The sequence below is a fragment of the Anarrhichthys ocellatus genome, unplaced genomic scaffold (genome assembly GCF_004355925.1).
Source record: "Anarrhichthys ocellatus isolate YVR2014 unplaced genomic scaffold, GSC_Weel_1.0 scaffold12, whole genome shotgun sequence".
Taxonomy (NCBI): Eukaryota; Metazoa; Chordata; class Actinopteri; order Perciformes; family Anarhichadidae; genus Anarrhichthys; species Anarrhichthys ocellatus.
In genome coordinates this window covers 4,297,442-4,310,890 of record NW_022280042.1, presented here as the reverse complement: position 1 = coordinate 4,310,890, position 13,449 = coordinate 4,297,442, and the positions used below count along the sequence as shown (strand labels likewise).

The 13,449-nt window shown below is 41.6% G+C and overlaps 2 protein-coding genes and 2 non-coding genes across 5 annotated transcripts in view; 1 reads left to right on the top strand and 3 right to left on the bottom strand.

The window, feature by feature from the left end:
* Positions 1-1,217: 1,217 nt before the first annotated feature.
* Positions 1,218-1,290, bottom strand: trnak-cuu (transfer RNA lysine (anticodon CUU)). The gene has a single exon. It is a non-coding gene; the product is annotated as a tRNA-Lys (tRNA).
* Positions 1,291-1,600: 310 nt separating this feature from the next.
* Positions 1,601-1,673, bottom strand: trnam-cau (transfer RNA methionine (anticodon CAU)). The gene has a single exon. It is a non-coding gene; the product is annotated as a tRNA-Met (tRNA).
* A 2,775-nt stretch (positions 1,674-4,448) lies between these two features.
* Positions 4,449-6,241, top strand: LOC116386132 (piggyBac transposable element-derived protein 4-like). Its single transcript, XM_031852134.1, has one exon. The coding sequence runs from the start codon at positions 4,449-4,451 to the stop codon at positions 6,111-6,113; it is 1,665 nt and encodes a 554-aa protein (XP_031707994.1). The 3' UTR covers positions 6,114-6,241.
* Positions 6,242-8,884: 2,643 nt separating this feature from the next.
* Positions 8,885-13,449, bottom strand: part of LOC116386192 (N-chimaerin-like) — a 12,475-nt gene continuing 7,910 nt past the window's right edge. For both annotated transcript variants that reach the window (XM_031852228.1, XM_031852229.1), the window contains 6 exons: positions 12,703-12,787; positions 12,134-12,307; positions 11,418-11,495; positions 11,174-11,311; positions 10,951-11,056; positions 8,885-10,798 (listed from right to left, as the gene is read on the bottom strand). In XM_031852228.1, coding sequence (XP_031708088.1) covers positions 10,627-10,798; positions 10,951-11,056; positions 11,174-11,311; positions 11,418-11,495; positions 12,134-12,307; positions 12,703-12,787 — 753 coding nt within the window. In that variant the 3' untranslated portion in view covers positions 8,885-10,626. The remainder of the gene's footprint in view (positions 10,799-10,950; positions 11,057-11,173; positions 11,312-11,417; positions 11,496-12,133; positions 12,308-12,702; positions 12,788-13,449) is intronic.

Below are 13,449 nucleotides of genomic sequence, written 5' to 3'. Positions count from 1 at the left end.
TCAAGAATGCCCTTTGTAGACTTTGCAGAGACAAAGTTCTTTCAGCTAGAACTGGCTGCCACAAGGAAAAGGGTGGAGGAGAGAGGACAGCAGAAGAGGAAGAGGACTGAATCCCAGCCTACAGGTCGCAAGTGCGGATTCTGTAAGATGGAGCTGAAGCAGGGCCCAAACAGTCCTCACATTCATACGGGGTTCCCTGGACTAACAGTGAAGTATATTTACTGCCCTGGCAAAGACTTTTCCCTTTACAAAGACCAGGGCATGGAGAAGGAGATGACCTGGAATGAATTTCCAGGGGTCTCCTTTTTATGAGACAGAAAAAAAAGAGATGGGAGGTTGAAAAGGGAAAGTAAGAGAAAAGGGGAGTGTTTGGCGTGTATATACATTTTAATAATTAGATTATTTTTTACTGGATTATTTTTTGTATTTGTTGTACATATTTGTGTTGTGTATTTGCACTATGGGCTCTGTGTTCAACAGTCACTGTCCCTGTTGTGTTTAATAAATTATGTTTTGTTCACTAATGTCTACATGTCTCATTAATAAGTGAATCATTATAGTGAACAGTAAATAAATATTTAATTGAAGTAATTAAGTGATTGCAATTTAAATGTTCATAATTAGGAAAACTGCTATATAATAGGTTAATAGCCATAAATAAGTCAAGTACTTGATAATCTATCTGCCACTACAATCTATTGATAATCAGTAAAAGGTAAAGTTGGATAAACATTTCTTGATTTATAAATAGCTCTTTATCATTGATGTGTAGCTTAGCCCCAAGTGAGACTCGAATCTGCGTCCAGGAGCTGAAACCAGCTATATGAAAGTGGATTTTGAGCACCTTGGACAGCGTTAATAATGCTGCAATTTCATTGGCTGTCAGCGTATGCCAACTATACACGGCTTGCCCCGCGTGGCAGGCGAGAATTCTACCACTGAACCACCAATGCTCTCTCTCACACACACACACACACACACACACACACACACACACACACACACACACACACAATTCGGTGTGCCACAAGAAATCTTCGGAGCAGATTTTTAAATCAGCTGAATCTTGATAAACCGACCACAGATTTGATGCTTAAACTAACTTCTTGCCTAAGGACATCCTAAAATTACTTTCTGTGACCTAACAACAGCAGTATTTCGACAGTTTTCTGAATGGTCCACAGGGCACAGAAGATAATAGGAAAGAAAAAAGACTGCGCCCAACGTGGGGCTCGAACCCACGACCCTGAGATTAAGAGTCTCATGCTCTACCGACTGAGCTAGCCGGGCGTGATGTACAACAAAAACATCTGTAATCTTATTGGTAACGGTAGCCGTAGTAGTATAGTTGTATTGAAATGCGGGGTACAGCAGGAGCAGTGGTAGTAGAAGTAGTATTACTAGTAGTAGTTGTGGCAGTAATCGTAATAGTAGCAGTTTTGTTGTCAGTGGCAAGAAAGGTAACAGTGGTAGCAGCACCAGCAATCAATGTAGAAATATGTTGTCTATATAATGATGTGCAGACTCAGTGTTTCCCCTCGGTTTATTAACTAAACAGGAAAAGACATGCACCTTGTGAGACTCAAACTCGCAAAAGTGATGCCCCGTGTGAGGCTCGAACTCACGACCTTCAGATTATGAGACTGACGCGCTGCCTACTGCGCCAACGAGGCTACACTTACAGTAAAACCGGAAGTCATTAAATAGGAGCTGGAACTATAGTGTCGCACTTTACGAATTATGAACACTGCTTGACAGTATATTTGGTTGTATCAGAAGACATCCGCAAATAAATGCGAAACAAATCACCCCAAATGGCCACATACAAAACTCAACATATTTTGTTGTTGTTGTAGTTCCTCGTTGTCCACAAGAGGGAGGCAAAGCTATTTTCACTACCACTGGCCTGCAGTCAAATGCACTTGCCTCGATTAACGGCGGACACAACACTCAAATAAATGCGAAACAAATCAACCCAAATGTCCACATATCAAAAACTCAACACAATTGGAAGCATTATTTCCAGCCACTACAGCACAGGCTTTAGTTACAAAACTAAACTGAAGCTATTGGTTGTATAGTGTACAAGTACAAGTATAATGTAAAACAATATTAACTATGAATACTGTTTGATAATATATGGGGATATATCATGAGTCATCCTTTCATAAATGCAAAACAAATCCCCACATTTCAAAAACACATTTTGTCATTTTTTTGTAATTCCTCTCGTTGTCCACAAGATGGAGCCAACGCTATTCTCACTACCACTGTAGACTCTGCCGTCCACTGCGCTTGCGTCAATTACCACTGTCATGTCCACAAAATGGATATAATTTCTGTAAACCCAAACATCGATGCCGACAACGCCCGATGTGTAAAGTTAATTTAATTCTGCTCAGATGGATGAAAATATAGCCAACGAAAAAAAATGAAATGCATCTTCACTTTCCATTCCCATAAATGCCAATTTATTATTGTCAAATCCCAATATTTACATGAAGTTCAGGAGTATAACTTTATATTTTGAATTCAAAACGGCACAATCTTTATAAAAAGTCAAAGTAAACCTACAAAGGGAGCGGTGACACATTGCTGCATATAGTTTCACATTCGTTTGTGAAGTGGGCCTACGTGGCATCGCCATTAAAACACGTGGAACAATAGGACCGATGTTAATATAAATAGTTAGGTAGTTAGTTAATACTATACAGGTGCTGGTCATATAATTAGAATATCATCAAAAAGTTGATTTATTTCACTAATTCCATTCAAAAAGTGAAACTTGTCTATTATATTCATTCATTACACACAGACTGATATATTTCAAATGTTTATTTCTTTTAATTTTAATGATTATAACTGACAACTAAGGAAAATCCCAAATTCAGTATCTCAGAAAATTAGAATATTACTTAATACAAACAAAGGATTTTTAGAAATCTTGGCCAACTGAAAAGTATGAACATGAAAAGTATGAGCATGTACAGCACTCAATACTTAGTTGGGGCTCCTTTTGCCTGAATTACTGCAGCAATGCGCGTGGCATGGAGTCGATCAGTCTGTGGCACTGCTCAGGTGTTATGAGAGCCCAGGTTGCTCTGATAGTGGCCTTCAGCTCTTCTGCATTGTTGGGTCTGGCATTTCGCATCATCCTCTTCACAATACCCCATAGATTTTCTATGGGGTTAAGGTCAGGTGAGTTTGCTGGCCAATTACGAACAGGGATACCATGGTCCTTAAACCAGGTACTGGTTGCTTTGGCACTGTGTGCAGGTGCCATGTCCTGTTGGAAAATGAAATCTGCATCTCCATAAAGTTGGTCAGCAGCAGGAAGCATGAAGTGCTCTAAAACTTCCTGGTATACGGCTGCGTTGACCTTGGACCTCAGAAAACACAGTGGACCAACACCAGCAGATGACATGGCACCCCAAACCATCACTGACTGTGGAAACTTTACACTGGACCTCAAGCAACATGGATTGTGTGTCTCTCCTCTCTTCCTCCAGACTCTGGGACCCTAATTTCCAAAGGAAATGCAAAATTTACTTTCATCAGAGAACATAACTTTGGACCACTCAGCAGCAGTCCAGTCCTTTTTGTCTTTAGCCCAGGTGAGACGCTTCTGACGCTGTCTGTTGTTCAAGAGTGGCTTGACACAAGGAATGCGACAGCTGAAACCCATGTCTGTGCGTAGTGGTTCTTGAAGCACTGACTCCAGCTTTAGTCCACTCTTTCTGAATCTCCCCAACATTTTGGAATCAGTTTTGTTTCACAATCCTCTCCAGGGTGCGGTTATCCCTATTGCTTGTACACTTTTTTCTACCACATCTTTTCCTTCCCTTCGCCTCTCTATTAATGTGCTTGGACACAGAGCTCTGTGAACAGCCAGCCTCTTTTGCAATGACCTTTTGTGTCTTGCCCTCCTTGTGCAAGGTGTCAATGGTCGTCTTTTGGACAACTGTCAAGTCAGCAGTCTTCCCCATGATTGTGTAGCCTACAGAACTTGACTGAGAGACCATTTAAAGGCCTTTGCAGGTGTTTTGAGTTAATTAGCTGATCAGCCCTTGTGTTGTCCTGGGGTCATTAATGACCCCAGAAGAAATCTTTTGCTGTCAAAATATGTTTTTTATTCATCAAATGGTCTGAAAAAAATGGGGGGCGTTCAATACTATGCTCTTCATGATTAAAATAAATTTGAGGTAATTTGATTGAATTAACGGTGATTTATTGAATTGAATAACTTCTGTTGTCCTCTGGGGTCAAAAAGACCCCGCAGCACAAAGTGGCTCAATGGGGCAAATTGTCACACCATACTGCTTTCCAAAACATCTTTGATCTTGGATGTTTGATGTGTGGGGTCAAGCAATGGTTATGACAACAAAAAAATAGGTCTTTTCTCGCAGGTGTTGGGGCATTTCACATTTTAGAGAGAGACAGGCAGCACAATGAGGAGGCAGAAGCGCTATACTGCACAGGAGGCTTGTGAGGTAATTTTGAACTATGATGTGGAAAAGAATAACCAGGAGGACAATGCTGAACATAATGAGGAGGAAGAATCAACTGATGAGGAAGATTCAGGGTCAGAAGAGGCGGAAAATAATGATGAGGTGATGGATCCAACCTACAGACCACATGCTACTACTTCCTCTGAAGAAGCCCCCACATCGCCCACTGAAATCGAAGAAGGGCAGGAAAATGATGACCATGATGAGGTAGAATCTGAAGCTGAAATGGAAGAAGTGTCAGAAGTGGAGAACTGCACTTATTATGATGAAGAGGAAGAATCAACTGATGAGGAGGAATCTGAAGCTGAAATGGAAGAAGTGTCAGAAGTGGAGGACTGCACTTATGATGAAGAGGAAGAATCAACTGATGAGGAGGAATCTGAAGCTGAAATGGAAGAAGTGTCAGAAGTGGAGGACTGCAATTATCATGATGAAGAGGAAGAATCAACTGATGAGGAGGAATCTGAGGAAGAGGACCCAGCTGCGATAGAAGAATATTTCCAGTCAAAGGATGAAAAAATGATCTGGTCTTCCATCCCTCCCAGTGACAGACGACGCATGTTGACAGTCGAGAGAGCAGAGAGAGAGACAAGCCACCATGGTCCAACCGCATATGCAAGGTCTCGTATTGATGACATAAAGTCCACTTTTGACCTGTTTCTGCCCAAGCCTATTGAAGAGGTGGTGCTGAACATGACAAACAAGGAGGGGCGACGTGTGTATGGCAACAAGTGGAGAAAGATGGATCGAATGGACCTGCAGGCATATGTGGGTTTGTTGATTCTCGCTGGCGTGTACCGATCCAGTAAAGAAGCTACATCTAGTTTATGGCATGCCGAGTCTGGTAGGGCAATTTTCCGTGCTACCATGACACTCAAGATGTTTCATAAAATCTCAAGAGTGATTCGATTTGATGATAAAGACACAAGAGAAGACCGCCGTGCACGAGACAAAGTTGCTCACATTCGAGACGTATGGGATAAGTGGGTGTCTCTCCTGCCATTGATGTACAATCCAGGCACAAATGTGACTGTGGATGAGCGCCTGGTCCCCTTCAAAGGTCGCTGTCCATTCAAACAGTACATCCCGAGTAAACCAGGGAAATATGGGATCAAAATATGGGCAGCATGCGATGCCAGGTCCAGCTATGCATGGAACATGCAAATATACACTGGCAAACCTGCTGGTGCGCAGTCAGAAAAAAATCAGGGCATGCGAGTTGTCCTTGACATGACAGGAGGTCTCCAGGGGAAAACGATCACCTGTGACAACTTCTTCACTTCACATGCCCTTGGCCTGCAGCTGCTGAAAAGAAAGCTGTACATGGTGGGAACAGTAAGGAGGAATAAGCCTGAGCTTCCCCCTGCACTGGTGTCAAAAACGGACAGGGCTCTGTTCTCATCGAAGTTTGCCTTCACCGAGACCCATGCTCTGGTGTCCTATCACCCCAAAAAACAGAGAAATGTTCTTCTGATGAGCACTCTGCATCGGGATGCTGCTGTGAGCAACAGGGATGACAAAAGGCCGAAAATCATCGAAGATTACAATCACAACAAAGGGGGTGTCGATAACCTTGACAAGGTAATGCACATTTATTATTCATAATATTTATAATATTATATATGGAAAGGATAATGCATTGAATTTGTATGTAGGAAAATAAACCTACATTTCTGAATATTTTTTGGTTTGTTTCTTTTGTTTCAGGTTACCAGTGTGTACACGTGCAAAAGGAAGACAGCCTGTTGGCCCCTCGTTGTCTTCTTCAACATTCTCGACGTGTCTGCATACAACTCATTTGTCCTGTGGTCTGAGATCAAGCCAGCCTGGAATCAGGGGAAGTCCAACAGGAGGAGACTGTTCATGGAGGAGCTTGGGCGACAACTGGTGATACCTCACATCAAGCGACGCATGGTCAGCATTAAGCTACATTTATGTTGCTCTTCCTTCTGTAGTGACCTCACAATTTGAACTATTTGTATTTGTACTGTGATTTGTTATAATAAAGTTTGACTTGACTTGACAGGTTATTCCCCGCACGCCAGCCGCTGCCAGAATGGTTATGTCTATCCAGCAGCTCTACTCCAGCTCTACCTCTGCAGCAGCTCCCCCTCGCCCAGCTGCCCCTCCATGCAAAAGGGGAAGGTGCCAATTGTGCCCTCGCCAGAGTGATCTCAAAACAACACAAACGTGCCAAAAATGCAATGCATACATCTGCAAAAGTCATGCCATTACAACCTGCCTTGCATGCATCTGAGGGCACATTCAGACTGTTTTTTTCTGAAAAGTTAGTTTTGCAAAGTTAAATGTTTTGGAAATGAATGTTGACATGTTTTATGTCAGTAATGAGTTGGAATAAAGTTGACTAAAAAGTTGAAACACAGAGTTGGGTGATAATTTACACTTTATAAACAGTCAAACCAGACGGGGTCATTTTTGACCCCAGAGGACAACAGGTGTTATTATTTGCTGCCATTAAAAAAATTCAAATGATTCAAGAACAGCATCCTCACTAAACTTTGATATATACCTCTCTGTGATAAGTCAAATAGTCAAAAATAATATAAAGTCAAAATAATTCATTGTTTCATTGTATTTTCACTCAAAAACAGGGTATACTTTTATGTAAACAAGGTCTATTGGCCCTAAATTCCAAAACAAAGGTAAAAATGTGTGGTAATGTGTTGGACTGAAGTAAGACTAAAGGTGTAAAACAGAATTGATTGACAATTTATACTATATGCTTTAAAAACAGTCAACCCAGGTGGGGTCATTTTTGACCCCAGAGGACAACAAGTGTATGGCAATCGGGAGGACAACACAAGGGTTAGAGTGTGGCACCGGGTGTCTGCAATATTGAACCTTTTCACAATATTCTAATTTTCTGAGATACTGAATTTGGGATTTTCCTTAGTTGTCAGTTATAATCATCAAAATTAAAAGAAATAAACATTTGAAATATATCAGTCTGTGTGTAATGAAGGAATATAATAGACAAGTTTCACTTTTTGAATGGAATTAGTGAAATTAATCAACTTTTTGATGATATTCTAATTATATGACCAGCACCTGTATATAATAATAAGTTACCTCACCAGTTCATTTCAGTCGCGGCACACTACGTCACTTGTTAGCTTTAAACTGAGCTGCTGCGCATAGCCAACGCAAGAACGCGTGAGTAAAGTTAGCTTTTAGCCCAAAGCCAACGCCCTAAAAAAATATATCTTGCACACGTTTACATGAACAATTTAACAAAGGCAACTGGTAACAAACAATACGGTGCGTAAGAGTTGTCGTATTATTGTTAGTAACTCACCCACAGGCCGCAGAAAAAACAGGCTGTTTTGAACACCTTTTCGTCGAGTTTTCCTCCGAAAGTCCGGTCGAAAACGTGCAGCGCAAAATACGTCCGCCTGTACCTCCCGGTCCGCTTTATTCTACAGAAGTTTTGCAGCTAATCCCGACAATGTCTACAACAAAGATACACTACTCGCTCGATATATCAAACTACACGGTAATAACGGCGAAGTGACCGAGCAGTGCGTCTTCAGACGTCCGTCGACCTCCGAGACCTTCAATTACGCAGCAGCCAATGGGAGAAGGCCAAACACAATCCTCCCTCACCTCAAGTGTGCACACGACACTGTGATGGAAAGTATCAAAAACAGCTACAGACTTGACTGCACTGTCAAAAACCTGTTGAGATTACGTCATATACGAGTTTCATAGCTGCGCATAATGTAATTACGTCATTTCTTAAGGGATGTATTTACACTTTGAGCAAAACAGTTGGCTCTCATAATATTAGGCATTGTTGCACTGTCCCAATATAACGTAGTTCAGTGGTTCCACAGGCTGTTCTGACTTATTGTGCAAAAAAAGTTCAGTATTCATTTATTAATGAATTGTTGGTGTGTGCATATAAACCAGAAATCAAACATGCAGCAACTGAGAGTATTTAATAATTTAATTTCATCATGCAGAAACCAGAAAGAAAAAACTTTACAGCAATGACAGTAAATTATAATAAAAAACAACATTTCATGATGCCAAAAAACAAACACTGAAGGCTCGCATGTTTTCATTGGTTTAGGTTGATGGTAGTTAGTAACAAACAGTCAAAATAAAGATCACATGAAAAACACAAACTCTGGATTTGTTAGAAAAAAGACTAATGTTACACCTCTAATGAAGTGCACTGGAGCAGGTAATCAGTGCCCCCCCCCCGACAGAAATGGGGGTAGAAATGAATGAAAAGGGATTTAGTGTGTTAGCTGGTGGTGGTGGTGGTGGTGGGGGGGGGGGGGGGGGTGTAACATGCAGAACACCTCCCCCTCTTTTCAAATGGCTCTAGTTCAAAAATAAAAGTTCACTCCTTCATGTTACAGATGATTAGCGACATCATCCCACATTTAATACTGCTTTCATCACATCAGAGCAAAACATTACAGCAAACCTTCAGCAACGTTTAGCCCGTTAGCTCATCTCCAAACATCTGTATGGCATTTGATTACAAAACACTTGTATTTAGGTACAATCTCATTTAGAAATAAAGTGTTCAATACAAATGATCCAAACTGGCCTTTACTCATGGGTAAGCACTATTATTTCTCACTATTTCACAGTTGTATCATCCTTCAAAACACGTCAGTGGAATCACTATTACAGCCCCGTCTTCAAACACGGATACAGAGTAATTAACATTATGAGTTTGGGTTTTATTGAGTTTCTTTGCTTTAATGTTTCGGGGCAATCAAATTTCAAATAATCTCAAAACCCACTCAGGCCAATAAAGTCGGGAAAAAAAAATATTTCAATCTGTTTGAATTGCTTCCAGGAGAGCGATGAAGAATTTTAATTAGTATTTCAAAATCAGCTTAATGACAATACTGCTTTATACAAACGACAAACCAGAGCAAAGCCAAAACAACATAAAGCACTGTTTCACATATTTCTGTTTCAAATGATTGATTTTAAAGCCCCGATGGAGAAGAAGAAGAGGCTGTAGATCAGGAGGGAAATGTACCAAAGCTTCCCTTTAAATGGGCCGCATGACACACAATGTAAGTGTAATATTTCACCTTTGGTTCAGGGACAATAAGAAAAAAAAAAAAACAATGTTACTGTACAGCCCCATCAGTTGTCAAGTAATTATACAGCAACAAGTCTCAAACAACTCTTATAATATGACACAAAAAGGGTGTCCTTATTAATATGTTAGCAACTAAAAATGCTTTGTGTTAGATGACTGCATCATTACATGTTCAGTCAGAGGAACAGAAGAGGGAGCTGTTAAGTGAAGAGTTTCAAAAGACAAATAGGTCCAAAGTCACTTTAGTTCCATTCAGAGGAATGAGGGCGGGTTGCTCCCTTTTTCCACTCATCCATCCAGCTGTCTTCTTCTTCTCTTAAGGAGGCTTAAATGGATAACTTGACACTATGGAAAACAAACTAATATCTTCCCACAACAGTTTGAGGAAAAACATGATTAATAAGGAGCATTTTCTTTTACTGAAGCCACGAGGTGACGCTTGTTTATGAGCTTGTGGCTCATTCGGCTTCGGTGACGAATGCTAACAATGCTAACGCAAGGTTCTTAAAGGTAGCGCACCTAAAATCAGTGTGGCGAAGAAAGTAACAAACTGTCAAGGCATCCATTTAAGAACGATATCAACACAAAGATGGATCACACAGTGTTTCCCCGACATAGACAAAGTTGAATTTGTTTCTCCTAACGATGGAGAACATGTTATGCATCTGTCCTTTCTCATCAAGAGAGATCATATTTGTTTATTTCTATCGAGTAAAACTCCTTAATTTAACTTCACACGATGTAGGGAAACACTGCATGCTTCCATCTACTTCTTCTCCCTTTTTTAAAAATCATTTCCTTCATTGAAAATAGTCACTTCCTTCATTGTTCCCTCCTTCCACTCCACACAAAAACTCTTGTCGTCCTCTCTAGCGAGACACAAGTTCCATGTATGTTACGCGTTTCTTTTTCATTTTTCTTGTAAAAAAAGTCACCTTTTTTCTTGCATCTTTTCACAGGAGTACTTCCTGATGAGTCTGTCCTTCCTCTCCTCCCTGGAAGAATCCTTTCCCTCCCCTCCTCCTCTCAGAACAATACATCTTCGTTGGTAATGAGCGATTCCACCACGAGTCTCTGGTATCGGATGTCGTTGAGCGCCGTCATGGCGTCCAGCCCGGGGGCCCTCATCAGCGTCGGTCCGAAGACAATACCCAGGTTCTCGCTGGACATGAGGTTCTCCTTCTCGTACTCGGTCACTCTGGAATGAGAGAGGAAGGGAAATATGTGGAACAGGACGGAAAAGCTGGATCGGGTGATTAAACCCCCGTCATTAAGCGAGATCTTAAACGACTCCGCCGCCACGACTAAAAGTACGTGATTAAGTGAGAACCACGACTCGCGTGCTCGGACCTCTTGAGGTGAGCCATGAGGCATCGCAGCGTCTCGCAGTGAGCCGGCGGCAGCAGCTTTAAGGCCTCGTGGAGAGACTCCAGGCGTTTCTCTGCGTCTGCGATCTCTGCAACACACAAACACCAAAATATGACAAAATGTAAACAAAACAACTGGCAATATTCAATTCACACACATCTGTTCCTGATTTGACGCATATGCAGGACACCTAAACACGACCTACTTCCTGTTTCTATGAAGCGTGGGTAGGCGTCATATGTGATGAGCGGAATAGGCAGCTCTCTGAAGTAGAGCTTGAGGGCTCCGGCGATGATGTTGAGGTCCTCGTAAGCATTTGAGGAAATGTCTGCCTTCTCTCCATCTGTGGACACGTCGTCCCAACAAATGATCCAAAACAACGAGTTAAGGTTGTGGTCAGCGGATGGAATATCTGACTTCAAAACAGTAAGAGGAAACATGACACTCACCTCTGTCAAAGGCCAGCTTGACGTCTTCGATCAGCTCACTGAAGCCAGATATCCTGTACAAACCCTCCGACTGCAGACCTGGGACGGACAACGAGAGTTGAAGGGATGCCGTCGTTCATTTGTTTCAATTGAAAATGACAAAATTCACTGAATAGCGTTGGGTTTTGGACAGCTGCTTTGTCAAAAACAAACATCTAAAGACACCCGACATGCATTTCTTACTATTTTATTACATGTTTAAACTAAACGATTATTCGATTAATGTAGGAAACAATATGCAAAATAGTTCAAAATGAAAATAAACATTTGCAGCACAAATTTTCAAATGGGTTGATTATTCTGCAGCTATACAACAATGAGTTTGTCACAATAGTTTCTCTCCTGATGTGCCAACAGAACAGCTTTAAACAAATGAAGCTGAAGGAGACAGAAATAGGAGTTAAACACACACAGACGAGGTATAAACGAAGAGAGAAGGGCAGCAGTGGAGATTGATGAGAGACTAACACACAGACAGTGGGGGATGAGAAGTAAATTGCTCTCGTGCTCCTGTCAAGTTCAATCACTAGAACTCAGTCGTCATTGATTTCACGTGTTAGTTTCACTCAGGTCTTGAATCGTAGTCAATAAAATCCTGACTCTCTCTCTCTCTCTCTCTCTCTCTCTCTCTCTCTCTCTCTCTCTCTAAATCGCAGCAAACGACAGAATCCTCTCACCTCTGGCCTCGATCTCCTGTATGCACATGTCGACCACCATGGGCCTCTTGGTGTTGTGGGCTTTCACCAGCGTGGTCAGGTCGCAGCTGTACACCTTCTTGACGTGCCGCAGGTCCGGCTGGCAGTCGTTCGGCACCACTTTGGAGCACTGCTTATGGACGTTCAACCCGCAGTCTGGCAGAGAAAGACCAAATATGAAAAGAGAATCAGCTCACCAGCATCTTTACAGAAAGGACTGCCTCGTAAACGTAGTTTTACTTTGATCGTAATAACTAGAAATTTGCATTTAAGCGGAGGCATTGCAGAGGCACAGTTCGTCACGCAGACAGTGTATTCTGTGGCACCAAAATGAATCTTTTAACATTTAAAAGCCACGCTACACAGCCGATGAGTCAACAGCAACGGTGACTAACTTTAAGCCCGCTGTCCCGTTTTTGAGTCACGGTTTCAGAGAGAGGAGGCGCAACATGTCGAACACAGTGGAGGAGGCAGAAAGGAGCAGATATTGAATCTTTTTTTGGGGGTTGTGTGTGTGTGTGTGTGTGTGTGTGTGTGTGTGTGTGTGTTACCTGCACACTTAACTCCCTGAGCGATGAGACCCCACATGAAGTTGGCGCAGTACTCACACCAGTGGGGGCCTCTGAATGTATGAACCTGGTTAGAGAGGTAGAGATAAAGCAAAATTATATTACTTAAAATGCAAATGTGTGTATTTAAGTGAAAACAGAAATGTTCAGACAACATAATAAATACAAAAAAAGAAGTCAAATTTGCCAAAATTTAGGTTTATATTGAGAGCATGGTGAAACAAATATTAATGCGACCCAGATTGGATCAAGTAACACCTGAATACCATCAATAATCTGATAATATATTATAGACACTGGTAGAGTCATGGAGACACAATAGGAAAAAATACAGTGAAAGCTGAGTTTTAATCTTCTTATTTTTTGCATAAATTTGCTCTATATAATGAAATGCTAATAACCTCCATCACATCACATCGTGCTGCTGTGTGCGTGTGTGTGTGTGTGTTCATCATCCATATTTCCCTTGAGCTCAGGACATTGTGGCTCTGACCTTTGTGCTCCTCACTATTGGCTACTGGTAATGTGGACATCTGGGAATCTGAAGCGCTAAACAAAAGCTTCAAACCTGAAATGTAAATGCAGAACTGTGTGTGTGCGTGTGTGTGTATCCGAATGTGTTCTTTGCTCTCTGAGGTGAATAAGACCCTATGAGCTGAATCAGCAATTCTGGCAGCATTCGACACACACACACACACACACACACACACACACACACACACACACACA